Source organism: Mycteria americana, chromosome 3, assembly GCF_035582795.1.
Source record: "Mycteria americana isolate JAX WOST 10 ecotype Jacksonville Zoo and Gardens chromosome 3, USCA_MyAme_1.0, whole genome shotgun sequence".
Lineage (NCBI taxonomy): Eukaryota > Metazoa > Chordata > Aves > Ciconiiformes > Ciconiidae > Mycteria > Mycteria americana.
In genome coordinates this window covers 84,922,459-84,949,957 of record NC_134367.1, presented here as the reverse complement: position 1 = coordinate 84,949,957, position 27,499 = coordinate 84,922,459, and the positions used below count along the sequence as shown (strand labels likewise).

Sequence of the window (27,499 nt, the reverse complement as noted above, 5' to 3'; positions counted from 1 at the left end):
AATCTCTTGCCCCTGCTTCCACCCCAGTTTTATTTTTGTAATACTAAACAAGCTTCATCCTTTCAATCATTACTCATAAATCATGTCTTTTAGACAGATTATTTTGTTACTCTCCTTTGGGTGGTTTGATTAGAAAACTGCATTCAGTTCAGCCTGTTGCTTTATAGTTAAAATTATTTCAGTGTGAGGTGAAGTTCTTCTGTTTTGGGTCAGCTGAAGATGATGTTCTGCAATTAAAGAATTTGATCCTCATGTCTGAGGATTTTTGTAGATGATGTCATGCAAATTCAGATTATTGCTAGTCATTTTAGCACAGAAAACCTAAAATAAATAAAGGTGACATAAGGCTAAGAAAAAAGGCCAATTCTTTACTCATTTCTGCTACATGTCCTAGGAGTACAGTGAAAAGCTTGTCTGTAACTAGTACCTCTAAAACAGGATAGAGGTTTGTATATATCAAATGCTGTATTAGAAAACAATATTAAAAAAAGATAAACGGGAGATAGGATGTAACAATCAGTCTTGCTAACTGTTTTAGAAAAAGTATAGCCCCATATGCAGAAATACATGGATAACTTTTGCACTTACATTGACACGTGGACTACCTCTTTGCCTTATTTTCTAATGTAGGCAATTTATGTACGGATGTGGTTCTAAAGCAACAAGTGTGATGCTGTCTTGAACTCTTCAGAGAGTAGAGTGCACCTTCCCTATACGGACCCTGAGCAGTTGGATTGTATTCAAGAATCTCCTTACAAGTAGTGTGTTCCTACCCAACCCCCTTATGTTCTTGCACGCACACTTGCAGAAATATACTTATCAGTATTCAGGATGGGTTGTGGAGCCACAGTCTGGTACTTTTATCCACCCTCTAGCTCTGTTGGTTCCCATAGGTCCACGTAATAGCTATGAATCTACCTGCACAGAAACTAACTGGATGGTGTTTCCAGTGCAAGGTTTCCTTTTTGCAGTATGCCAGAACTAGAGGGGCCCAGTTATATACCTGTTTTGTAGTCCTGTCTTTAGGCAGTAGTGATCCAAAGAGCTGTGTGCCAAGCTTCTATACCAGGATGGATTATATCATTTTAGAGTAAAAGGATTTTGGTCAAATAAACTCCTTTTATATGAAAATCAGCACAGGGGTAGCTTCTGATAAGCTTTGGTTTGGGCAGGAAGGTTGCTTTGTTTTGTAACAATATACCTTCTTGTTTATTCAGCAAACAGCAGTGACAGTGAAGAATTATCTGCTGGTGAAAGTGTGTCCAAGTCTCAGTCAGCAAAATCAGTTTCTACTGGCATGAAATCTCACCAAACCAAATCACCCGCAAGAACACAATCTCCAGGAAAATGTGGGAAAAATGGAGAGAAGGAGTCTGATCTCAAAGAACAGAATAATCGTTTGCCCAAAGTTTACAAATGGAGTTTTCAAATGTGTAAGTATTTTCTTTGAAACACACCTGATGTGGTCTTGCAGTATAGTATAAGAAGGCTTTTTGAATTTTGTGTATTTTTTTCCCCTAAAATTATTCCATCCTCAGTTTGCTTAATTTTGTGATAAATCCTGATTTTAAAAAAAAGTAATTTATTTTTTGCAATTGCAGTGCAGGAAACTGCCTATATAGCACTCTTCAATAGTGTTTTTAGATATGGCTCCTGCACTGACTTGCTGTTCTTGCCATCCTGTGCAGACTAGTTTATATGCAGCTAGTTACAGCTAGGGGTGAGCAGTGTTGAAAGGATCATGCATTTGGCTATCTGAAAAACAGTTCAGTAGCTTATTAATGCCTCGATATTAAAGCAACTTCTTAATTGCCTCTCTGTGTGTGTATGCTATTGCAGTGTTATTGGCAGTGGGGAGAAAAGAGAAGTAAGATAAAATATTAGGTGATTGAAGCCTTCTTCCTCAATATAACAATAAGCAAACAAATGAAAATAGCTTTAAAAACATAAACTTGGTATTTTTAGCCCTCTCTCTTACAGCGTCTGCATATTTAATTGTTTAGTCAGCAGTTGTTGTCCTTAGTACCAACCATGGATGTATAGCATTGCATGAGTTGCTTTCTCTTTGCTTTTAAAGGTCAAATTGAAACTGTGTGGTGGGACTGATTTAAATTTCTTCTTAAAGTAATCCATAGTATCTCATCTAGTATTCACAGATGACCTTAGTGTATGTCAAGTTTCTGAAGTTCTCAGAGCATTATGCTCCAGGCTTTTCTGAGCTCTGTCCCAGGCTGTGTGAAGGCAGCTGTTCCTCATGTAAAGTAGGAACACGAAAGAGCTGGCAGAGCACACTGTGCAGACACATCTGCTGAATTTTTTTTTTTTTTGCCAGCAGTGTTCTTTTATGCCCAGAGAATTCTCCACTTAGCCAGGTGTTTCTGCGGTGAGAGAATCTGACCCTGCATTTTTTTTTCTCTTCAGCCCTGAAGCTCAGTGTTACTCTACTTTTAAAAGTATTTTTCTCCTAGTACTTCTTAACAGTCAAGTTACATTCTGCTGCTCTTCAGGACTGTGTAATGTAGTAGGTCTTTATTGTCACTTATCGGCCTGGTGAGATTCATTGGGCAGATTTTCCTGTGCAACACATTTAAAGAGCTCTTGCTCCTTCCTTTCTTTCTACCTTGGCTACATTGCACGTGCTAAATTTGCTTCGCAGAATTTGGACTTTGGAGTGCTATTTAACACATCTCCTGCCACTGCAGAGGTCTAAGACACCTGCAATGCCTCTGAGCTTTCTTCATCTTCCCACAGCCTAATATAGTTGTGGCTTTTGGTCCTTTGGTGCTACCTTCATTATAGGTTGATGAAGCGCATTCTGCGCCCCACGGTAGTTTAAGTGATTCTTAAATGTCTTCAAATGGAGTGTCTCCAGTGTGGCTTACCTGTGGCTGAAAAGGACTGAATCAAGAGCGTTCCTCCTGCCTGCGCCCCCCACAGCTGTGTGCCATGCTGTGGAGAGCTCCCAACTGGAAACAGCCGGAGCAGCAGCTCCTGTGCTGGCCGTGTCCATCGACATCCCCGTGTTGGGATGCCAACGAGGAGGCCTGTATAGTTATACCTTATGGCCCATATGCCATGGACTCGATTAGAACCACCCCACAGCTATTCAGATTCCTGTTGTAACCTGCTTGTTTTGTAACAACAAAGACAAGTCGGGTAAGACTGACCTTCCTGGTGTATTAAGCCAAACTGAGCTCTAGGAAGGACTCAAAACAACAGGCTCAAAGCTAGTTTTGGCCTCTTTGTTTTCACCGGTTGTCTTAATTTTTTTTTTTTCTTTTCCTTCCTATGGGGAGGGAAATGCATGTATTTTCTTCCTCTCCCACTTCCTTAAAAAAAAAAAGTGTATCCGTGGTGGTATCTTTTAAAAAAAAAAATTAAAAACGAACAAAGTTTGTAATAATAAACAGCAGCTGCTGATGCTGTGTTTCTTGGCTTTGCTGTCTGCTACCTCAAAGCACATCACTAAGATTTGAGTACTACCCACTTCACTAAAATTCAGAAGTTTTTGGAAATGCTGCCATACAATAATTAACAGAGGTTGTTTAACTTGTAGCTGACTTGGAAAATTTGACTAGCGCCGAGCGCATAACAGTTCTCCAAGAAAAATTGCAGGAAATCAGGAAACATTACCTGTCCTTGAAATCTGAGGTGGCTTCCATTGACCGAAGAAGAAAGCGCTTAAAGAAAAAAGAGCGGGAAAGTAAGTGCTGGGAACTAAATTCTACTTTTAGAGAGCTAAATTGTATGTTATGTTATTAAGGTGTTAATAAGAATTGGATCGTTTTTAGGGAGATGTGTGCCATTAGGAGTGTGGTTTTGTTTGGTTTTTTTTTTTTCAATGCTATATACAGTTATTTTATGATCTTTAGAAGGTATGGTTCAGATATCCAGTGACTATGTAAGGGGAAAAACATTAAAAAAGCATGCAATCTATTTAATTCTGTTTAGGCAGAACTACTTTATACAGAAAAATAAACTTTTCTAAGCAGTGACCAAAGTATCTAAGGTTATTAAGAACTTCAAGTTACACAGTAATTTACTATAGTATTGCTTGTGTGTCTAGTTAGTGCTTTCCCCTTAGGATAAGTCATCTGTTTATGAGTTTAAGGGAGACCATCAATTAAGTATCTCATTTCCCTGAAGCTGCTTTACGTATTGCTGTAGGGAATGTTCTAGTGTGCCTGCTTCTAGCAGCATTAAAAGGATTATTTTTTCCACATCTTGTTTATGTGCCCATTTAAGAATTCACTGAGTACAAGAAGAAAGAGTGAAATGCCATGTGTAGTGTAAGATTTTATGGCTGCAACCATCACACGGGAACTGCAGTTGCTTCTTGGCTGCCGGAGCAGGGTGTATATGCAGATTCAGTGCTGGGACAAGGCCCTGCCTGTGCTGATTCCCACAGGAAAGAAAGGGAACAGTTGACTGTGCTTGCGGGTCAGGAATGAGCTCTGGCATCCTCTGGCTGGGCCCTTGATTTGGGTGGTCAGTGAACCGGGGCTGCAAGGGGCAATGCCATGCTGTCTTGCACATGGCCGAAGCTGCCTCTTGGAGTATTTCCCACAAAAACTAGGGAATGGAGGCTTTTTTCTTTTTAATTACTAGGCATTTGTTGCTGGAGTCAGTATATACTGATGCTTGTTGTTGAATGGGAAAACATTTTTATTGCTTAATTTGTACATTTTTATAACCTGTGTTTTCCTCTTCCTGTGCAGGTGCTGCTACTACGTCATCTTCCTCCTCATCACCTTCCTCTAGTTCCATTACGGCTGCAGTTATGTTAACTTTAGCAGAACCATCTATGTCAAGTTCATCACAGAATGGAATGTCAGTTGAGTGCAGGTGACAGCAGGACTTGCCAAAGCACTTTGCACTTAATGGCTGCTGAGGGCCACTCTTTTTTTTTTTTTTTTTTTATACTGCACAGTGGCACAAAATTCAGACAAGCACTATTTTGTATTTAAAGTTGTTTCTTGACAAGCTAACTTTGCACTTAAGTGCACTTTTACGAAGAAAAAGTACAACAAACTGCTTTTCCTCAAGCAATAATTGTTTCCAACTTGTCTGGGAATTGTAAGTCTAGTGACTCGAAGGCCTTCCACTGTGGCAAATGAAGGCTGTTCACTGCCTGTAGAGACAGTACAATAAGCATATAGTTGTTGGGTTGATCTAAATAAATGTGGTAAGGCTTACTGTATTCCCTGGTATTTTGTTAAAGCTGGAACATTTGATATTTTTCCATTTATTTATGACAAATATTGAACCTATTTTCATTTGTACAAGCTAATTGTTTTTTAACTGCTAAGTCACCTTATAGTGGCTTTAATTGTATATGTCAAGCACATGTATTCAATTCAAAACCTGCAGTTAGTAGGATGTTTGACATCAGTCCTGATAACCAAATACGAGGATTCCTTTAGAAAACAAAAAAAGACTGACTAATGTTTACAGGTTTGAATTAGGCTTAAATAGGTTACTCTGGGTTTTAAGAACCCATTAATTGGAATGAAACTACTGTACTTTGCCATTTTTCTATAAAACAGTATTTTTTTTTTAATTTTGATAAAATACATTATGAAAAAGGAAGAAAATGGCTAACAAACTGTATTAAATCTTAATGTATAAAGATTGTATTTAGCCAGTTTAAAGTGTATATTTATTCATAATGGATTATAACAGTTATATTTTTGTGTTTTCTTGTAAATGTTTCTTTTCCCTTAAAGCAACAAATATTTCATTTGTAATGCTTATTTTATTACGAGCTTCAAGGAGAGGACTTCAAGCCAGAGTAAGGTGTGCGGTTATAATTTGTGGTTGCTGATATGAACACTGCCACAAAAGGGTAGTTGTTTTTAAAATAAATAGCTAGCTGAGTGGTAGACATTTAATTTTTTAAATGCCTTGTACAAATTCCAAAACCAACTTCAAACTGTTTTCACTTGTATTGATTTTATGTTGTATGGATCCCAAGCTCTCTCCTGTTAATTATATACCTTTGTAAGACATTTGTATATTGCGGAAGTGTTCATTCAAGCTATTTAATACCTGGCACTGTTAATACACAGTACTTTATTGTACAGATTGTTTTACTGTTTTAATTGTAGTTCTGTGTACTTCTTTTGCCTGGGGAAATAGGGGCTGGCATGTTTTTTCTTTGTTTTCTGGCAATACAACATGTAAGAATTCAAAGCATTTTGTTTGTAGATGCTAGAGTGTCAGAATCCTTTACATTTGACTTTTCTAAGAAAAGCATTTTCAGTCTTCGTAGTGTGTGCTTAAGGTTAACTGATTTTATTGAAAATGGTTTCAAAGTATTCAGAATTGTACAGGACTGTAAAAATTTGTTGACAAACATTGAAGGAAAAGCTTATAGAAAAAAGCTATAAAATATATATTAGGTTCTGCAGAAAATGGAGAATTATGTAATATATTGTACAAATGTAAGCAAAGGCCTCTGAAATAAAATGCCATAGTTTGTGAATCCCTGATTTTGTTTCTAACAGTTTAATTAAGCAACTATAGTGTGTTCATTAAAATGACATCAAGCTGCAGAATCAGATTAGCAAATGATCTTTGATGTGGTGTAATAGGCATATAAAGATAAGCTAGAGCAGGTACATTGGCCTAATTTTCCTCTTAGCAATTAATTCAAATTCATCCTCTTTTTCAGCAGAGTGGGAAAGCTTGGGCCATTGACATCGCTAAGGCAGCACCGGTTGAAATAAAGATGAATTTTGATTCACGTTAAGTCAGGTAGTTTGAAAGCAAGCTCCCAAAGATACTTGCTGACTCCTCATATCGACTGCCTCAAGTTCAGATTCAGTGGAAGTGAAACTGGAATAAAACTTCGTGTTGTCTGTTTACATCATGTGTCACTGTAGTTCAGTTCACCAAAATGCTGTTACACCTGCAAAATGATAGATTACTGATGAGACTAATAACAAACAATGATAAGCTTTGGAAACATTGACTGTGTTGTTAATTACCGGTGATCTGAGACTGACAGGAGTAATTCTAATTTCAGTGGGGCTACTCAGGATATTTACATATGTTTAAGTTTAGCAGAATCACAGTTGTAATACTTTAATTCTGCCTTTCAGTCTCAGTAGGCATAATGAGTATTAACTGGGGACTACATGTGGGCAAACAAGAGCAAATTCAGCTCTCCACTCACTACTAGTTCTTGATCAGCTCTCAGTTTTAGTGCCAGCATTTTTGCTTTGATGTGACAATTGTTGGCTCTCATGTTCTATGAGAGGATTTGTTTGTTTACTTATTTAAAGCAGGGATCGTTAGTCACCTCCCCACTCCCAAACTGAGTTTTTGCATAAATAGGATTTTTGCTGTTCTTTAGTACAGAGATTATTTAAATTTTGTTGTACTTCTCATGCAGTTTAATGATGAGTCAAAAATCTGTTCTGGATGTTTTATATTGCACCTCTTCTGTGAAGTGTGTCTGTAAATGGTACTCCCCAGGTTCCACGTTGCTTGTGTCCCAGTGGTTACAAAGAAAGGCACCTTTGGCAAACTGTTAGCCAGGCACTTTTATCCCATGTTCCAGTGAGTCAATTTGAGCTTCTTTTCAGGTTATGTACTGTAACACAGCTTTAAACATGGGCATGCTCCCTGCTTGACATGCACTGTGTGCTTACAGCAGAGAAAGTTTCCCACTAGCGATTGCTGGGCTGTGCCCATACTTGAGTGCCTGCTCGGACCATGACCTGAAAGGCAAAATGAGACAAACTACCCCCTCCTTAATCCTTTACCCCTTGGCTGAGCAACAGAATCAGTTTTGCACATCTCATGCTTGACTGTGTTGAGAATAGCCGAGAGTGTAGACTGTCAGCATATGCTGAGAGAAAGCATGCCTTGCTTGAAGGCTGTCTGCATTGCTCCAGACTCCCTTTATTTACAGTCTCCTGCTTGTACATACTTGTTACTGTGTAGTTTCCATCATGCCATGACATTTTCCTGTCACCACAGGGCTCAAACTTGCTCTCTGGCAGAGCTCCTGGAGGCTGTACGCCTTTTGTTGAGCTTCAGCAATTACGTCTCTGAAATCAGCCAGCTGAACTCTTGTCCAATGTAATTTTGATGTATTTTGATGGTTCAGCCTGTTCTGCCCCACCTGTCACCTCCAGAACCGCTCTATTGTGTGCAGGTAGATTGGAAAAGCCAATACAAGTAGCGCAGCAGCCACCTGCTGGTTTTTAGGAATTTGTGTATTCTCTTGGGCTGACCCCATCAGTGAGGGTCCCTGCCTTTCCTGGCATCCAGGCGGCCAGACATGGGATGCCTGGTGCATGTGTCAAGACTAACGCTTTACCTTTATTCCATAGCTGGATTACTTGTTTTGCCTTCAGTTGGATGTTGGTGCCAACAAAACTGCCAACACTGGCTGTTCAAAAAGTGCATAAAATGATACAACAGAAGAGCTGTTCATACTTCCTTCAGCCTTTAAGTGCCTTGTAACTTCCTGTGCCTTTCCCATTACTATCACATTGTCTAGCATTTAAAATTACAGTCTGGACAGGCAGGTCTAAAAGGAGATCCCCATTAGGGGCCTAATTGCAGAGAGTTAGTAACGGATCAAACTTCCTTCTGCATCAGCTGCACGGCGGCCTGGGTTGGAAAATGATCTGTTTGAGAATTAGCCTAACAAAAAAGGGCCTTTCCCAGTTGCATCAGTTATCCAGTCCTGTCCACATAGCTGCAGCAGCAAGACAATCCAGAGCACTCGCCCCTACTGGCTATAAGGCGAAGCTGGGGGAAAGAGGTATGACTAGTTCTTCCTTTTCCTGTCCCCCAGGCTACAGTCCTCAACTGCCCCCAGAAGTACTGGGTTTCAGGGATTTTTTCATCAGAAAAATCCTTCCATGCTTTAAAAGCCTGCTGCGGATCCCGGGCACAGATGAAACCATCCAGAAGGAAACTAACTGCCCAGGTGATGCTTTGGGATGATCTCTCTGGTGGTCTAACGCCTTCTTAGGACTGTTTAAGCAATAACTGCTTACCTGCCTGTGGCTCTGTGCTCTTTCTAGAACCCAGTTGTGTTTGTAATGCATACCAAGTCTATTTTGGGAAGGGGCTGCCTGAGCACTGGAGGGATGCTTTCTGCCTACAAACTTGGCCTAAGGTCACCCACCTTGGCAATGGCGCACCGTAATGAAATGGTGTGCGTAAGCCCTTTTCCATCGGCTTTACTTCCGTCTTTCAGCTGCAGCGCTGCCCGAGCGTGAGGCAGCCTGCCACAGAGCAACCTTCTTGACAGTTTCCATTTAACCTGCTGTGTTCAAGGACAACGAGAACATCTTGCACAGGCTTCAGCTGGGGTTTTGGGGGGTTTGTGCGCTTGGGTTTTTGTAATTTCATCCTGGCTGCGGGCTGGATAGTACTCATGAAGACAGACAAAAGAGAAAGGGTGCCGTAAGAAGTATTTCCACAGCAACGTGGGGCAAAGAAAGTTAGTCTTTCCGCAGGCGAGAGCAACACTCGTTTTTAACCACTTGTGGCACGCTGAACCACGTCAGTGATTTTAAGTAGAAACAGCTTGAGAAGACGGAAAGAAGTAATCACGGAATAATTTCCGTCTCCCTTCCCAGATGCAGCTGAGCCCAGCAGGCCTGGAGCCGAGGGTCTCGGAAAATAAATGCAACCACCTACCACAGGCGTTTTTCCCCCCAAACGAGTGCAACAGCCCTAGCTGATGTATTATGTGTTCATATTGCTCCCGCGCCCACAGAAACCCAAGCGCTGCACTGTGACGTCGTGGCTGGGAAGAGCTTCCTCCCCGCCACTCGGGCCGGGCCGGGCCGGGCCCCCCGGGGTGGGGCGGGGCGCGGCGCGGGGCAGGTTTTCGGTGAGCGGCGGAAGAGGGAGCGGGCGGGGAGGGGCTGCCTTTCCGCAGGGCGCCCTTCCCGGCGCCTCCGCCGGGCACGGCCCCTCACCACCCTTCCCCCGCGGAGCGTTACGAGGGCGACCCCGCTGCCTCCCGTCCCGTTCCCGTCCCCCTCACCGGCCCGGTTCCGCTCACCGGCCCGCAGCGCCGCCCTCCCTCAGCGGGGCCGCCCGCTCCGGTCCCGCGCGCCGGAAGTGACGCGCGCTCAATCGCTTCCCCCCACTTCGTGAGGAGCCATGAGGGCCCGCCGGAGGGGCGCGGAGCCGCGGCGGGCGCAGGACCCGGTGGCGGCGGCGGGGACCGTTATCGCGCGCCCTCCCCGCGCGCGGAGGCGAGGCGGGGCGGCCGTCGGTGGGCGGGCGCGCGCTGAGGCGGCGGGGCGGCGCGGGGCCGGGGCCGAGGCCGAGGCCGAGGCCGAGGCGGAGCAGTACGTGGTGGGGCAGGTGGCGGACAGCCTGTGCCCGAGCAGGGCCCCCGCCGCGCCCCTCGCGCGCCTCTTCAGCGCCGCCGCTGCCCCGCCGGTGCTGGTGGCCGTGCCGGCGGTAGGTGCCGCGCCGCGCCGCGCCGTGCTCCTCCTGGCCTGCCGGGAGCCGGGGATGGCGCGAACCGCCGGGCGGTGGGTGCTCTGCCCCCAGAGGCCCGGTCATGGCTGGGGCGGGGGGTGTCGGCGGCAGCGGAGCGTTTCCCTCCTGCCTGCGCGTTCGTGCCCGAGGGGGGCCGAATAACGGTCGTGGGCGATTGGCGGGCGGGCGGGCGGCTTCCTGGGGAGCCCCGTTAGCCAGGAGCCCTTCCTCCTAGGAGGTGAGTAGCAGGTCGCTTTTCGCCATGTGCTGTCCCCGTGGTGGTCCCCTCAGGGCTGAAAATGCCGTGAGGAGGGCGGGTGGGTGCGACCGGTGGGGTGGGCACAGCGGTGACCAGGCAGACCTGGGTGTCGGAAGCACTGCTTCTTGCAGCTGATGGCTTCAGTTAGTGGTGTTCCAAATGAATTACAATATATAAAATAATAGTAGGGTGTTTCTAGAATTTTGCTTTTTCAAGTTGATTTGTTTTGGTTTTTTTTTTAAGGAAAGTAAGAAAAGAAAGCATACAGAAGAAGTGGAGAAAGCGTCAGAAGACCAGAGCTCATCTGTCATACAAGAACCTCCTATAAAAGCAAAGAAAGCTAGAAAGAAGGAACTTTCAAAAGCAGAGAAAAAATTGGCAAACAGGTGAGCAGATGATACCTTTTTATAGTGAGGTTAAAAACCCAACATCTAGATTAATCATGAGATTATGAGTTCAGTGAAAAAATAAAGCTCTGTTCTACTATTCGTCTTGAACCTTGTGTTTAAGAAGATTATTTTTAAGAAGATTATTTTTAAGAAGATTGTGAAAATTTTCTGTAGTTCGCACCAGAAAGTAGTAAATACTTCCAGCTTCTTGAAGTTGTAGGTCCATGAAGAGGTGCTGGAGCATGTCTAAAGAAGGGCAACGAAGCTGGTGAAGGGTCTAGAGCACAAGTCATATGAGGGGTGGCTGAGGGAACTGGGGTGGTTTAGCCTGGAGAAAAGGAGGCTGAGGGGAGACCTTATCACTCTCTACAACTGCCTGAAAGGAGCTTGTGGTGAGGTGGGTTTTGGTCTCTTCTCCCAGGTAACAAGTGATAGCACCAGAGGAAATGGGCTCAAGTTGCGCTGGGGAAGGTTTAGATTGGACATTAGGAAAATTTTATTTGCCAAAAGGGTTGTCAAGCATTGGAACAGGCTGCCCAGGAAAGCAGTGGAGTTGCCATCCCTGGAGGTATTTAAAAGATGTTTAGATGAGGTGCTTAGGGACATGGCTTAGTGGTGGATTTGGCAGCGTTAGGTTTACGGTTGGACTTGATGATCTTAAAGGTCTTTTCCAACCTAAACGATTCTGTGAAGTGCAAACCCCCTGTTAGAGAGCTAACAGGTCTAAAGGTTGTAGATGTAGACAAAAAGTTTTCTCTGGCATGGGGTGATGCTTTCTAACTGTAGTTGGCTTTATTCAGCAGACCTGCAGTCAAAGGAGCAGTGACGGTTTCAGCAGCAGCAAGTTACCAGACAGAGTTAGTTGTCCTTAGCACACTTGCCCTCTGCTGTGACACAGAACTACTCTGTGACACTGTCTGTTCCCTTAAATACGCAGGGTTGAACCAAGATGCTGTCAATGCAGGCAGGAAGCTACTCTCAGTGCAGCGAAGTTTGGATAATGAAGTTTGCTTGATTGTAGCTCCAGGCAAACACCATGTCCTGTCTCTGACACTGTGTGTTGTTGCATCTTCCGTGCCCATGAAACTTTTGTTTGCTATTTTGGTGTTGGTAGCCTTCCAGAGGCTTCTTCAGGTCTGCTTATTGTTGATGCTGTTAACAGCAAGTTTGGATCGATAGAGGTTTGTTAGCGTACAGATGGATCCCAAAGGATTGTCTGTTGTGAGTGCCCTGGATACTGGGAAGAACTAAATTTCTCCTTAGTTCCAGCGCACAAAGACAAATTCCCCCCCCCCTTTCAGTTTTAGAGGATATCAAAATGATTTACTTATGAATTCTTTCTTTATTACACCTACTAAATAGTGAACGTAATGTCCTGGGGACAGCAAATAGTTTTCCATGTTATGGAATGGTCAGATATGTTTGTTTAATGCATAATAAGCAAAATAATGTTTGAAATTTTATGTTGAACGTAATTTAAAAGATAAGTTAAAATTTTGGAGGCTTCAGTTCTCTGACCTCAAGTTTTTTTCCCATCAATTATAATTTGCTTGTCTTTTTCTAATAAGGGAGAGTGCTTTGGAGCAGGCAGATGAAGAGGAGGAGCAAAAACTGGTTCAAAACAAGGCTAAGCAAAAAAAAGGGGCTTCTCATGCCATCACCAAAAGTGTTGCTAATTCAGATACAGGCACTACTGTAAAACAACGGAAGAAAAAAAAGGTGGCTGATGAAACAGTAAACAGAAGAACAGTGTTTGTTGGAAACTTGCCTGTCAGCTGTACTGTTCAGGTATGTGAGTGGATTCTGTCAGCTAGAGAAGTGAAAAGAACTGCAATAGTCCTTAGTTTGAGGGGATGTTTCCAGCTGAGAAGTCGTACGTATTTGTAACTAAAATTGCTTTTTGGGAAAGTAGGAAATGATGCTCATTATCAGAGACCATTAGAGGTAATCTCTTTTGTTTTACCAGAGTTAGGCTTTTTACAGCAGGGGATGCAGTTGCTCTTTCTTTAGTAGAATTGGTTAGTTTCTTTTTCAGTGAAAAATGACTTAATAAATGAGAACTACAATTACAAAGCTAGAGACTGCTTCTAACTTTTAATGCAAATAATCCTTCAGATTGTTGCATAAAATACGTTAAATTATACTTTCTTCCATAGTAAGGTGTATGAATTCAGTTTTCGCAATCTGTAGAATAAGAAACTGCCACAAGAAACACAGGAACAGTTACAAATTATTTGCATATTTTTAGTAGCCCTTTAATGGACCTTGTATAAGTAAAATGAAAATAGTGTAAAAACAATCTTACTAATAAATATTCAACAGTAATCGTTATTACCAGAATGCAAAAAATGTATTGACTATTTGTAATATCTTCTGTTTAGGCGCTGAAATCTCTTTTTAAACAGTATGGAAAAATACAATCCATTCGATTCCGATCTTTGGTAGGTTATTTCCTCTAATGTTATATAACAAAATTATGTTTCCAGTCTTAAAGGGTAGTATTCATTGGTGCAGAAGTGGGTTTGGGTGTGTATTTTTTGCCATTAGAAGAATCCTTGGAGGTTTTACCACAGAGGCACTGCAGATGCATCTTTCCTTTCATCACATTTTACTCTTCCTGTAGCAGCAGTTGATACTATCAGAGCTGTATTTTCTCCTTAAGAAGAATGCTTTTATTGTTGCTTGTTTAGTGAAGGTATTACTTACTTGTTTTTAAATCATAGTAGCAAAGACACATATGATTGTAAATCAGTGTACTCTGTAAAATAGTTGAAGATAACAGTCTGGAACTCAAGAAGTGCAACAGATGAAGTCAAAGCAAGCTGTCTAATTCTGAGGTCTCTCTAGATTATCTCTAGGAATAGCCAGTTACTTCATTTGTTCACTGTACTGGCTACATCGCTTTGGGTGGGAATGGTACCTGTTTGAATTCCTCTTTGTCTTCAAGTATTTGAGATAAATTGACAGTAGACCCACTTAACTAAAGCTCTTTTTATCTTAAAGGTTCCAGCAGAAGATACTTTATCCAAAAAGTTAGCAGCGATAAAGTAGGTTCCTCTTGTGAATTTGTGCTTTATTTTTCAAAGCAAAAATGATTTTTAAGTGTTGGTTGTTACATATTTGGCTATATTAATTGTTTAATTTTGTGTTTCTTTGACTTTTGTAATTACCTTATTACCTTTGTGTGTATGTAAGTTTTCTTGACAAGTGAAAAATAATTATGTGCCCATTATACTAGTAAGTAATTTGTTATCTTAGGCTGCAATTCCTATATTTTAGGAAGGAGGAAGATGCTAAGAGTCTTTAATTCCTTTGGATGTATTTATGAGTTGAGGAAGCTTGATCAGGGTGCATATACAGGCTGTATAAGATGTACAGTGAAACTCCCTTGGGCATAAGGGGCTAGCTTGACCTTTAAGAGAAATAAAGTTTTTACTGTGCACAGAACAAGAGGAGGCATAAATATGTTTAACAAGAAGTGCTTGTGCACTGCACAACATCAGAATTATTTAAACAATATGTGTCTCTTTCATGTTCCAGGCATAAGGTGCATCCTAATGCGAAGTTCATTAATGCTTATGTTGTATTTAAGGAAGAATGTGATGCTATTAAGGCTCTAAATGAGTAAGTCTCAGTTTTGTTCTCATTCCCTGCTGAAGAGGCAGATTTAGAGAGTGTTAAAAGATAAATTTGAACTACCTCCTCTCTTTTGCTTGAATCAGAATAAAATGTTTTTTCAAACGTAAAAGTAAATTTGCTTTTGGAATAAAGCTATGCAGTGACATTGTAAATTAAGTAACACTCATTTTGTTTTTAAAACTTTGCTTTTGGCTACAAAAGAAATGGAACAGAAATTGCTAGTGGATTTCACATCAGAGTTGACATTGCATCAAAACCGAGTTCGGTAAGTAAGAGGTGTGACTAGAGAAACCCTTTTCTGTGGGTTTGTGGTTTTTTGTTTTGTGTTTGGGGTTTTTTTTGTCTGTAACAAATAACTTACTGTCTTGTATCTCTTGTTTTCTTTAGCATGACAATAAACGATCTGTATTCTTGGGAAATCTCTCATATGGTAAGTCTAAAACGGATTGTTATGCGTTGTTACTTAACATTTATGGAATATGTTGACATTAGGGATTTTTTATTTATTGATATTTAGGGTAGTATGTTTAGGTAGCTAAATATCTTTTGCTGGAATTAATTTTTTAAATAGCAGTTTTATTTTTTTAACTGAAACACCTAAAGGCATTGTAAGTTTCTGGCAAGTTCTGCAGATTAATTGTTTTCTTTATTGTAGCTAGAACTGCAAGCACTTCTAGTTCTTGTTGTTGCTTGATGTTTTTTTAAGTAAATATGACTAAACTGCATAGGCCATAGCTTTCTAAACTGTTAAACGTGTATCGGTACCTGTTTGTGAACTACTTCCAAGTGATACACAGTGATGGCTTCTCATTTTGATGCTGTCTGTGAGTCACAGGGTGAGTGACTCTGTCCAGACAGCTGTTGGCAATCGGTTGTTACCCGTGTGGAGGTGCTTACTGTATAGTTGAGGTCAGTGCTTGATGAATATTCAGCTGCTTCTGAGTAGAGTGGAGAGTAGATGAAGGGATTGCCATCAGGTGTGGTCCACATGAGGGTATTAATGGAGTCAGGATGCTTGGAACGAGCATCTTGCTTGGGGGTGGTGTGGATGCATAAATATACAGGATGAAGGTATGCCCTGTGCCTATGGCCTGACGCAGAGCCAGTGTCACGTACTGCTGACAGTGATGCTGAAACAAACGGGCTGTAGACTTCAGCCTAAAACTTCACCTGTCTGAAAATCTGGATAGGTGACAAATCTGACTGTGGTGATGTTGCTAATGCCTGTTGTGTGGAGTGTGTGTCAGTACTGTATGTTCCTCTGTGCATCCTGCAGAAGAAACAGTTTGGACATTTTGCAGTGCTCTGACTTCAGCAGCTTGAACCTTTCTCAGCACATCTAAGTCTCATTGCTGTAATTAAACCTGTACTATTAAATTCAGCCCCTCCCCTTAACAGAGATACGACTGTATCTGTGTAAAGGGATTTACCGTAGTATGGAGCATACCTGTACAGGGAAGAGAATAACCTGTATTTTTGTATCGGTACATCACGCTTGTCTGTTCGCATAGGCATGAGAGTGAGAAAGCCTCACACATCCAGCCATTATCAGAATAATCGCATAGCAACTGTGGTTGGAAACCCTAAACCCCTTCTCCCCCATTCAGCTAAAATTCACAGCTCAGTCAATGAGCATTAGACTCCAGGAACAGCCAGCTCAAGCTCATTATCATCAGCATTATTCTTAGAAAGAGATTCTGGCATAAGAAGGAGCTACAAAAATGTAGCACAAATCTTAATTTCCACTATGTTCAAACCATAAATGAAATTATTTGAAAAATTTATTTCAGTTTTGCCTTCGTTCTTATTTGTGATTTATGTTCTATTCTTCAAAGCTAGAGGATCAGCAACCGTCAAAGTAAATAGCCCTTTGTAAAGCCTGCATTGTTAGCTTGCTAGAATTTTTCTGAACCACTGGTATTTGTGCACCTATATATTTATATATTAATTTATATATTTAAATATATATGTTTGTGTACCTGAATTGGTAAATATAAAATATTTGGATTTGGGCCTGGCTTCTAAAGCTGTGTGTCTTGACTGAAGAGGCATCTGTTTCGTTGTGCTTGCCTGCAGACATCAGTGATGATGCTGTGCGAGAACACTTTTTTGTCTGTGGAGGTGTAGTAGCAGTGCGAATTGTGAGAGACAGAAAGACCGGCTTGGGTAAAGGCTTTGGCTACGTTCTCTTTGAGGTACGTATGAATGGCATGCTTCAGGACACTGGGAATTCTTCAAAATCTGAATTGGGATTTGCCTTTATGGCCTTTTAATTATTTTTCTTTTTTTTTTTTTTAGTAATTTTTTTTTTATTTGTATATGACATTAAAAGGCAGCATCATTGTGTATGTTAAAAGCAGCTTGGAGGACCGGTTCTGTGCAAGCAGATACAAAACAAACTATTTTAGGTTGTGCACAAAGAAAACTTGTAAAACATTGGGGTGAAAGAACTGAACTTTAAGGGAAAGACTTAAAGGAGGGAGAGATGAGTTTGCTTGGTGAAATGCTCTCCCATTTCTTATGTGTCAAAATATGAGTGGAATTCTTTCCTGCAGCCGGTTTGCTTACTGGCTCTCCATTTTGGATTCAGTACAGCTTGCTTTCTCATGGCAGTCTCCCAGCCTCATCTTCCTTAGTTTATTCCTGCAGCCCAATACCTTTTTTCCCCAGTTTCTCCGTCATCTCTTTGCCTCTGTCCTTCATGTCTCATGTAGGCTGTTTTATAGCCCATTTTCAAGTATCTGTGCCTCGATGCATGGGCTACGTGGGTGTGCTGGTGTTTTAGAGCGGAGCAGAGATGTGTCATTCAATAAATAGAGCAGTTTGAGCGCTCTTTATGGTAAAATCTTGCTTATAAAAATTAAAGAAAGGCAGCTATTTGAAAGCAATCAGTTGGAAGTAATGCTGCTTTTAAACTGAATGTCTGTTCTTGTAGAATACGGATGCTGTACATCTTGCTCTGAAACTCAACGACTCACTTCTGATGGGAAGAAAGATACGAGTGAAGCGCTGTGGGGAGAAGTGGAAAGCACCACAGGAAAGTCCAGATCAGTCTCGTGCTCCTAAGGACAGAGTTGATACCACATTAAAAAACAAGAGGTGCTCTCGTGATTCCTTTGTTGGTGAAAAAGCAATCCCATTGAAGAAGAGCACTAAACCAAAAAGACTAAAAACTGTTCCTAGAAATAAAGCTGGGAAAAGCAAAGGGTCTTCTGATAAGAATCAAACGTATAAAAGTGTTCATTATTGTTATAAAGACTGATGTATGCAAGAGCGTTCTCATAAATTTTGTTTGCTAATACAGCTGTAGTTGTTCTTGGTACTCACGCTGGGGTTTTTGGCTTCTCCCAGAAGGCAGTACGAGGTCCCTGTCCCTACCCCGCTGCTGCATGGCTTTATTACCGTGTTCCAGGAATACATCTCCAGCTGAGGTCTTGCTGCAGAGCTTAGTTGAATTCCTTCTTCGGGAGTTGTGTGGAGTTGCTCGGAATGACTACAGAAAAAGTGGTGATGTGATGACGTGCCAATCGTTACCTGGATAGTTGTGGGTTTTTTTTTAACTGTTAAGCTTCAGTTTACAAGATGTTGGTCTTCCGGGCGACGAAAAGCTGGTGCTGCGGGAGCGGCGTTACGGCCGGGCTGGCCTTTCCCGACCTTGCAGCTGCGCGGCGGGAGGAGGCCGCGGGGCCGAGCGCCTTGCGTGCGGGCCGGGCCTGCCCTGCCCTCTCGCGGCATGCGTGGTGCGGCCCCGCCGCGCCTCTGGGGTTCCCCAGCGCTGCCCCTTCCCTCCAGCGGCCTGTGGGCGCCGGGGGCTGAGGCAGGGACGGGGCCGCCGGAGAGGCCGGCGCTGGCGCTAGGCCCGGCCGCGCATGCGCCCCGGGGGCGGGCGGCCGCCCCGCAGGCACTGGAGGAGGCGCCCTCTGCCGCCGCTGGCTGATGACGTCAGCGGAAGCGAGGTGGGGTCCTTTCTGGCTGCCCGCTCGCCCCAAGGTGCCTGCGGAGCTCGGCGCCGGCCGCGCGGCGGGAGGGAGGGAGGGGGCGGGGGGCGGCGGCGGCGGCGGCGGCGCGGCGGGACCTTCCCCTCGGCGCCGGGCACGATGATGGTGGGCAAGACCAGCGCCATCGCGGCGGGCCTTTGCGGGGCCCTTTTCATCGGCTATTGCATCTACTTCGACCGCAAGAGGCGGAGCGACCCGAATTTCAAGAACCGGCTGCGGGAGCGTGAGTGTCCGGGCCGCTCCCCCCCCTCCCCTCCCGGCGGCCTCCAACGGCTCCGCGCGCGCCCTGCCTTCAGCTGCCCGGCCGGCCCGCGCGCGGGGGGCGGGGGGGCGGCACGTGGCGGCTCCGCAGCGGCTCCGCAGCGCCCTCCTGCTCCCGGGCACGGCCGGGGCTCGGCCGCCGCCGGCCCCCTCTCCCCCCCGCGTCGGCGGAGAGCGGCCTGCCCGGCCCCCCCCTCCCCCCCGCGTCGGCGGGTAGCGGCCTGCCCGGCCCCCTCCGGCGGGGCAACGTCCTTGAGCCCCCGCCGCCTGCCCTCCCGCCCTCCGCTTCAGCCCGCGTCGCCGCGGGTACCGGGCGGGAAGGGCGCGAGAGGCGCCCGGGAGGCCGCGGCAGGGCCTGGCTCGGCGGGGGGCTGGCGGGCGGCGTTCGCCCGGGCGCGCTTGTGCGAGGCAGGCCCGAGCCCCCGCGTTTTGTTGCCTCTCGTCCTCCCTTTACTTGCACCGGGGGACGAGTCGTCTCGTCGTGTTTGCTGCGTGTTGTGTAGCTATGGGGTAACTTGCGGCTTCCGCGTCAGAAGCTTGCCTTGGAAATAACTCGCCTCCCTTTGTTTTTCTAAATCTGGTTATCCTACGCACTCAGCCATGCTATTATCGCCACTGCGTTTATGTGATGACGTTTATTTTTTTTATTTTGGAAGACCACCAGGTAAAGCAGCGCTCTCTCTTATAGTGAAGTTGTTGCTGTGGTAAGGCAAGAGCCCTCGGGTATTTCACCTGCTGCATTCTTAACCCTCCTGGCAGCTCTGTTATTAGCTTCCAGGATAAGAATGAATGCCAGAGAAAACTGTTGATTAATCCAAAATGTAGAGCTCTTCTGCTGTGGCTCTTCATTATTTCACATCTTCAACATTTATTTGAATGCCTTAATAATTAGTGAAGGTTTTAAATGTAACCGTAGGCATGAGTACCCAAGGTACTCAAAGTCATCCAAGGTACTCAAATGAATCATGAAAAATAAGCTGAGACTTGTTGTGCTGGGTTGTTTCTGTCGTGGAAATATCATATTGATATGATAGCTAATTTGAAGATAAGAAATTACCATTAAGGTGGACTTTCCCAGCAAGTAAACAGAATGTGATCAGCAGTTTCATGGATGGAAGAGTCAATAACTAGATGGGTTAAAATGAGTATTTACCTGATGATGTTTAAACGTAACTTAAACACTTTGATTTTGCCTTAACGGATTGAATTTGTTGAATCACTAGTGTTGATGCTTAACAGCGTATTTATTCCGCTTTCTGTAAGTTCTTCCACAGCAAATTATGTCTTTCGAATACTTCATCTTCAGGCCCTCACTGATGTGTGTAGGAGCTTAGACGTATACTTCCATTGTGTCTTCTAAGTACTTTTTGGCCTGCAGTGCAGGTCATTCACTGGGAATTTTTAGTATAGTAAACTGGTATGTGCTTGTCTTGCACAAGCAAACTCGATTGTTGGCAGTGTAATTGGCCGTGTTCTTTTTATGATGTTAAATATGTAGTAGAGAAAATACTGGATTACATAAGATTTTTGCAGAAGCACTGGAAATGATTTTTGCATCCCATTGTTTTCATGTTCTGAGCTTCTATCCAGTATGTTCTGAATAAACCTTAGACTTGCTCTGATTAAGAATTAACATTTTCTTTAAAGTGGAAAACCATTGTGGTCTGACAGGGGATGGCTGTTGTCATTTGGAGGACATCACTGTATGACTTATGGTCCTTGGACATGATACACTGGGCTGCTTTTAGTTGTAAGGCTTTAGATAATATTAAGGAATTTGGTTTTATTTTCTAGTCCTGTAACTGATTCTTTAGTACGGATGCTTCTGTAGTGGTGCAAGCATTTTTACTGTTGGATAGTAAGGCTTGGGCTGTACAATACTGGACCAAAAAAGGTCCAATGCAGCAGCCAGTCACAGTTCTTCAGATGAAGATATACTGTTTCTCGGGCAATAGTAGGGGTATTTGATGAAAAACTTGTAGAAGCCACCTTTACAGCAGATCTTTTCCAGTAACATTCTTAGGATAAGATTGTTTTTCAGCCTCTGTGGTGCAATGTCATTGAAACTTGTGAAGGACAGGAGAACCTACATGTCAGTGGGTTGCCTGTTGTGTTTGGTCAAGCAGATGCTGACAAATGAAGAAGCAATTTTTTTTTTGCCATCCCAGTTATACTGTACATCTCTTTGGGCTGTGTTAGGACCAAAGTTTATGTTGCAAAGGCCCATAGTAAAAATGAGGTGTCCAGATTCAGGTTTCAGGGGAAAAAAATGTGATTTCCTGGGAGGCTTGAAGAACTGCTGGACTTTGGTTTTCCAGATGTCTTAATCTTATTTATTTAGCAGCTTTTGTGTTAAGTTTTCATGTTGCTAGTTTGGGGGCATGTCCATATTTAATTGGGACCAAAAGATAGCAAAGCTGTCTGGAGCTGCTTAGTTTCTGCAGCTATATTTTAAGATGACAAGATTTTAGGTGTATTTACTATTCGTGTTCTTGAATGTATGAAACAGAACTGTTCTGTATGCAAGTATAGACACTGATCTCTTTGTTCAGAGGCAGACAGAATTTCTGACCGTGCTGAACTTTGCCTCAGCACCTTCTGCCTGGGCAGCTGAGTGAGAGGAGAGCAGTAGGCAGACTTCACGGATGGGAGCTGAAGATGCAAACAGCTCTTTGGTTGTTCTGCTCCTTTGTGGGGCTGGTTGTGAAGCTGCTGGGGCAACTCGGGGATTTTTGCAACCCATGCCAGCACATCAGGTTATCCATTGGTTCATGTTTGAAACTTATTCCCCGTGTACAAGAGCTGTGCCTGAGGGACCTGCAAGTCATGTGGAGTTTGAGAGCTGCAGTTTAGCTTTCTGTTTTGGATGGGTGCACATGCATTTCTGTATTAACTAAGATTCCTTCTTAGTTGGTGAAAGATTGCCCTTCCCCTTTTTTGAATATGATAATGTCTTTAGAAAGGAGAGAAGTTTTTCATTTTCCTGGAGGTCCCTGAGGGAAAACAAAAAAATTTGGGGGTTTTTTTAGGTCATGCCTCCCCAGCCCCCATAAAGCCATTGCTTTTTGCTTGTTGTATTACAAATGTAACTTCGGCTGTTGTTGCAAAGATATTTTAAAACTAGTGTTACCAACCAGTATGGGAAGAATTCCTAAATATCCTTTAGAACTTTTTGGTTTTTGTAATTGTTTTAGCTAGTGGACTTGTAAAAATGTATTAAGAAGAGGAAGAAAAATTGCATAGTAATCAGACTTGAAAGATTCTGTAGATCAGTGTTCAGTTTGAAAATCTTGGTGATTCTTCACATTCCTTAACTATTTTCAGGTTAAAGTATATGATTTCATATGCGAGTGATCAGTGGTCAAAAGCTTTTATTAAATAGTTCCAGTTACGAGCATGTCTTTTTTTCTTTATCTCTGAATGCTTAACCTGGTAACTGATACCTGTTGTAATATTTTAGAAGATGTCATAGTCATGCCAAGAAAACACAATTTTCTCCTGAAAATGACGTACAAATGTTAAGCTGTTACTCTTTGTACTTTTCATTGACGTTTTCACTCAATGCGCTACAGTTGCAACATGGCTTGTTTTGATAGTGAAACGTTTCAGATACTACTTTATTTTTATTTCATCTTTAAGATTTTACGTATTAACAAAACTGGTTTGCATAGTAGTGTAGTTTAAAGTTTTGTGCAAATTAAAGCTTTGGAAAACTTGGAGTGAGCTAATTGAAGGCACCAACTTTCAAGAGATAAATTCTTCTTTAATATTGAAAACAGCCATAATGATAAAATTATAGTGTGCTACAGTTCTATATGACACATTTTTCTGTATATGATAGTGTAAAATAACATACACAGGTCAGTAAGTTGTAGAAATTTGGGTGCTAAGGGTTATTAAGGTACTGGTAGAAGGTAAAAGGGTGATCTGTGTAGTTAGAATGTGAACTCCCGTTATATAAAGAACACTTGATCTTGTTCATAAATTTTGTGTGCTACGTTATCACTACTAGGAAATAATATTCCTGAATGTCTTCATCATGTGGACAATCGCAAATTTTTAACTCCTTTCCATTAAAACTGCTAGTCATGTTTGGAAGTATTTCTAGCTTGTAAAATTGTCTCAAAAGAAAAATCAAGGCTGTGTGACAGTTGTTCTTTGTCAACATAACTGTTCACCAAGCAGACACTGAGGACAAATAGTAAGAGTGCAGTTGTTTAACCACAGGCTGTATTTAAAAGTTATATTGGTGTAATGATTTCAGCTGATGAACTGATGACTTACAAAAATGATTATTTTAAGGAAATCACCACTATTACTATAATTATTCTTTCTTGTATGAATAGCTGCTACTATAAAATATCTTTATACCCGCCTAGTTGCATTAAAAGCAAGCTATATATCATTTTAATTACACTAGTTTTGCTGGAGTGGTACTTTATGTTGCAGACCAACTTTGTGTCTTTAGGTTGGGCAGTTAAATCTGTAAATGTTTGTTCCATCTGTAAATGTTTGCTTTCCTCAGATTTCAGAAATGTATGCTTTAATATTGCTCTTGCTGTGGGGTGATGAGATACTGCCACCTATTTAACTAGTTCCCAAGTCTTTGCTACACTTATGTACTGTGACCTGCTAAAGTTCCTGTTGGTGGTGCACCATATAGTTCAAAATTAGATAGCCTTGACTTGTAGGCAGTTCTTCTGTGGCTTATCATTGTTAGAAATCGTGTAGAGAAATCCTGTATTACTCTAATTCTCTTTCCTTCTTCATGCCTCTAGCACATGAGGTATGCTCTGCTGCAGGCCCTGCACAGTTGGTGTTTACCATAGCCAGCAGGAGAAGAATTGCCATTTTGAGTTGGTACGCTACTGCCAGCCCTCATTAGACCTCTAAATGATATTCGGTTGCAGAGAGTGGGTTGAAGTCTTGTGTTCAGTCTTCAATATTTGGAATACATTATCACTTTCTTATTTTGAAAATAACTTTGATTTGTTCACAGTTTCAAACTATAATCTGAAGGCTTTTTTAATCACAAATTAAAAATGTAAGATGTTTTTATTCTTACAGGAAGGAAGAAACAGAAGCTTGCCAAAGAGAGGGCAGGGCTTTCCAAGGTAATACTCTGTTCAATAATGCAGTGCTATTTTAAAATAAGTTTCATTTGTATTATTTGTAAGATTTGTTTAAAGATCTGTTTTGATTCCAGCATTACAAACACTTCCGCAAATATGCAGTCTTTAGGTTTTTTTAATGCTCGCAAATAACTATATGAAATGATTGTTCCTTTTTGTGTCAGACGGAGGCCTTGTACTAGAAAGTACAACATTTACTGTGTGATTTGATGGTGTTTTCCTCTTTGTAGTATGGGCAAGGACTTTTCAGACTTAAAAATCATTGATGGGATACACCTATAACTGAATCTGATATTTTTTTGCTTTAAGTATTTGATTTCTCTTTCCTTATCGCCAATGGATTCTGAAAGAAAAGATAGATTTATCTCAACCAATTGTAAGAAATATAGTTGTGATAAACATAACACACCTTAGAATTTATAATTGCTACAAAATTGTGTACTTAATAAACCGAGTAGAGGTATTTCAGGCTCTGCCTCTCTACAGATTTTTGATGCAATGATATGAGACCTGAGTCTGATTTTCAAAAACATTCTGTGGACATTTAACTTAGTGGTGACACTTTTAATTTTTTTTTGCCAGTTTCAGTGTAACAGTATGGTTGTGTGTGTGTGTGATTTCAATTGAGAATGTTTTCTGCTAATTTGTTTATTAACTGATGTTTAAGGGCCAACTTCAGTTTTACTGTGTGTGTTATAGTTGCCTGATCTGAAAGACGCTGAAGCAGTTCAGAAGTTTTTCCTTGAGGAGATTCAGCTTGGCGAGGAACTACTAGCTCAAGGTAATAGCATAATTTTTTTGAAGGGTAAGTTGTGAAATAATTTTTCTTTACCTTTGCTAGAAGATGATTTTTATATACTACGATCTTTTGGGGAGTCAAATTCACCTAGGAAAATCTGTTTACTTGTTTCTAACCTTCTGTGTTCAGAAGATCCAGCAATGGAGGAGGCAAGAAAAGTGTGGATTGATTCTTAGTAATTTAATCCAATGTTGATGGCTGTTTTATGTACATCCTTTACACTGTAGAAGAAGGTTGATTTCAAAACCTTATGATTTGTCATACAGGTGAATATGAGAAAGGTGTTGATCATTTGACCAATGCCATTGCTGTGTGTGGACAGCCGCAGCAGCTACTACAAGTTCTACAGCAGACTCTTCCACCGCCGGTGTTTCAAATGCTTCTAACTAAGCTCCCTACAATAAGCCAGGTATGTGAAATGTTCCCTGTTGTTTTGGTTTGAAAAATAATTGAACTACTTCTCTTATTCACTACATCAGTCTCGAGTATTGGTTTTTGTAGTATGTTTTTTGTATATGTTCAGGTAGATTAAAAGAAGGGTTTTTTTCACCTGAAACATTAAAAAGTGTATATGAAAAATACCATGTAGCATTAATAGCAAACAGGGTAAAACAGAAATACAAAACTTCTCTCATGTGTAGGGTATGCTAAGCTTTTCTAAAGTAGAGACATCTGACCGCAGCTCTGATACTATAAGCGGATTCACTGTTTCCCAAATACAAGTTGGGGGATCAGAAAAGCGGTAACTTTCTTGCACTGGGTCTTGAGTTTTATTTTTTTTAAATTGTGTATCTACAAGTGTCTGTAAGTGCTATAAAAGTCCATTAGAATTAATCCGTTGCTTTTGCTAGCCTGTTGCTTCTGGGCCAGCTATAAACACAAAATGTTAACTAGCACCAGAATGCATGACAGTTTTGGAAGCTTGGGGGTTTCCCTGATGATAAAAGTGTTCGTAGCTCTGTGTATAAAATGCCCTCCCTTTTTAGCCTGAGCACTGTGCAGGTAGCATTGGTAATATGCTAGTAGGTGAGTCTATTGTAAAATAAATAATATGGTTTACGTTCTTGGAAATGCAAGGGTACTCCCTCATGGTGTTACCTCACATAAAGCAGAGACTCAGTGCTGTGCGTCAGTCAGCTCTCTTTACAGCTCAGGCCTGGTTAGATTTTGGTTTGAGGTCCATATAGTTAGTAAAAAGACTGAAAAGTGTCAGGTATACAAGATGTAAAGATCTGAGGAAACAATGGAGCAAAAATGTTTCCTTAGAGAACAGTGCCAAAAACCACACAGAGGTCATCGCTTGAGGCTGATAGGATATTATTTATGTGACTTTGGCTTTGTTAGGCATTGCACAGTACGTAATTTCTGCGTAACTGACTTCAAAAACTTATGTCAAGTAGATTACCATTTTTAACATTAATCAGTTTGCTCAGTAATTACACTGCTTAATGTTCAGTGTAAAATTACATTGCTTGATAATCAGTTGCCTACTGTCAATTTTATGTAATTGTGAATGAGTTTTTCTCCTTCTTACAGAGAATTGTAAGTGCACAGTGCTTGGCTGAAGATGATGTTGAATGAGGTCACACCACAACAGGGGGAAAAAAATGTTTTCTTACCCCAGAAGATGAGCATCAGTAGGGGGATAAAGGGGCAAACATAGTAGTTAATGGACTGTGTACCACATCGGGTTCTACCAGAGTTAAAATTAACTTTGTGTAGGTGGGTTTCGCAGGATTTTATTTATTATCCCAGTGAAAAGTGTATTTTGATAAGAATTCATTTTATAAATACACTGTGTTGAGTTATCAAAGTATCACTAACTTCATTATTATTAAAATATGCAGTTGTAATGTTGTACATATAAGGACATAAAACTACAACCTATTAAAAACCCAATGCTCATTTTTGAAAAAACAAAGTTATGGCAATAAAGATTTATCTGCACTTGTGTGTCCCTATAGTACTACTTTAAATTTCAGAACATTTGGGTGTCAGAGCAAATGATCTAAAAATGACTTAACATTAAAATTTATTTTTAATGTTATGGCTGGTCTTCCAATGCTTTTAATTAAGTTTAAAACCTTGTGTCATTTCCTGAGAAAATAGAGATGTGATCATTGAAACAGTAACCGATCACCTTAGAAAGAGATGCAAATCAGTATGCTAATAGATGACTGGCTGCAGAAAGAATGACAAATCCATTTCTGTCAGGAACAATAACATCTAAAGTGATGCAAGTCAAAACTGTATCTGGCAAACATGAAAGCTCTGTTAATGCAGGTGTCTGAAATAAAGCTGTTTGGACTAGAACCTGGGGCAGATTGTAAGAACTTTTTTTGGAAAGCTTGAAACGTTTTTGCAAGATAGTTAACATTTCAGTCTCTAGTCTTCAAGACCGTAGAAGATGGTTGTTAACAGTCTTTGGCATTTGCCTTAAAAAAAAAAATTGCACTGATAAGGTAAGACGATGATATCCCCAGGCTAAACTAACTAAAGCTAATGGAATTAGAAAGATGATGTAAAATTTCGGTGTGGTGTGAATACTGTAAACTTGA

General features: G+C 41.8%; 3 protein-coding genes and 1 non-coding gene across 10 annotated transcripts in view; all 4 read left to right on the top strand.

Moving 5' to 3' along the window:
* The window catches only part of ARID4B (AT-rich interaction domain 4B), a 94,800-nt gene extending 88,309 nt beyond the window's left edge, over window positions 1-6,491 (top strand). For all 6 annotated transcript variants that reach the window (XM_075495923.1, XM_075495917.1, XM_075495922.1 and 3 more), the window contains 3 exons: window positions 1,218-1,433; window positions 3,557-3,703; window positions 4,719-6,491. In XM_075495923.1, coding sequence (XP_075352038.1) covers window positions 1,218-1,433; window positions 3,557-3,703; window positions 4,719-4,849 — 494 coding nt within the window. In that variant the 3' untranslated portion in view covers window positions 4,850-6,491. The remainder of the gene's footprint in view (window positions 1-1,217; window positions 1,434-3,556; window positions 3,704-4,718) is intronic.
* Window positions 6,492-9,884: 3,393 nt separating this feature from the next.
* Window positions 9,885-18,024, top strand: RBM34 (RNA binding motif protein 34). The gene is made up of 10 exons (XM_075495913.1): window positions 9,885-10,443; window positions 10,967-11,109; window positions 12,681-12,900; window positions 13,494-13,553; window positions 14,116-14,159; window positions 14,653-14,736; window positions 14,953-15,016; window positions 15,139-15,181; window positions 16,828-16,946; window positions 17,687-18,024. Exons 1-10 carry the CDS (start codon window positions 10,138-10,140, stop codon window positions 18,011-18,013), a joined length of 1,410 nt encoding a protein of 469 aa, XP_075352028.1. The 5' UTR covers window positions 9,885-10,137; the 3' UTR covers window positions 18,014-18,024.
* Window positions 18,025-18,786: 762 nt separating this feature from the next.
* On the top strand, window positions 18,787-26,888 carry TOMM20 (translocase of outer mitochondrial membrane 20). Of its 2 annotated transcripts, none has more exons than XM_075495914.1 (5): window positions 18,787-18,972; window positions 24,078-24,124; window positions 24,842-24,923; window positions 25,208-25,350; window positions 26,478-26,888. In XM_075495914.1, exons 1-5 carry the CDS (start codon window positions 18,849-18,851, stop codon window positions 26,520-26,522), a joined length of 441 nt encoding a protein of 146 aa, XP_075352029.1. In that variant the 5' UTR covers window positions 18,787-18,848; the 3' UTR covers window positions 26,523-26,888. The 2 variants fall into 2 exon arrangements, with proteins under 2 accessions (XP_075352029.1, XP_075352030.1); XM_075495915.1 differs by lacking the exon at window positions 18,787-18,972 and adding an exon at window positions 19,285-19,674.
* LOC142408536 (small nucleolar RNA SNORA14) lies at window positions 19,746-19,880 on the top strand. Its single transcript, XR_012775334.1, has one exon. It is a non-coding gene; the product is annotated as a small nucleolar RNA SNORA14 (small nucleolar RNA).
* Window positions 26,889-27,499: the final 611 nt, after the last annotated feature.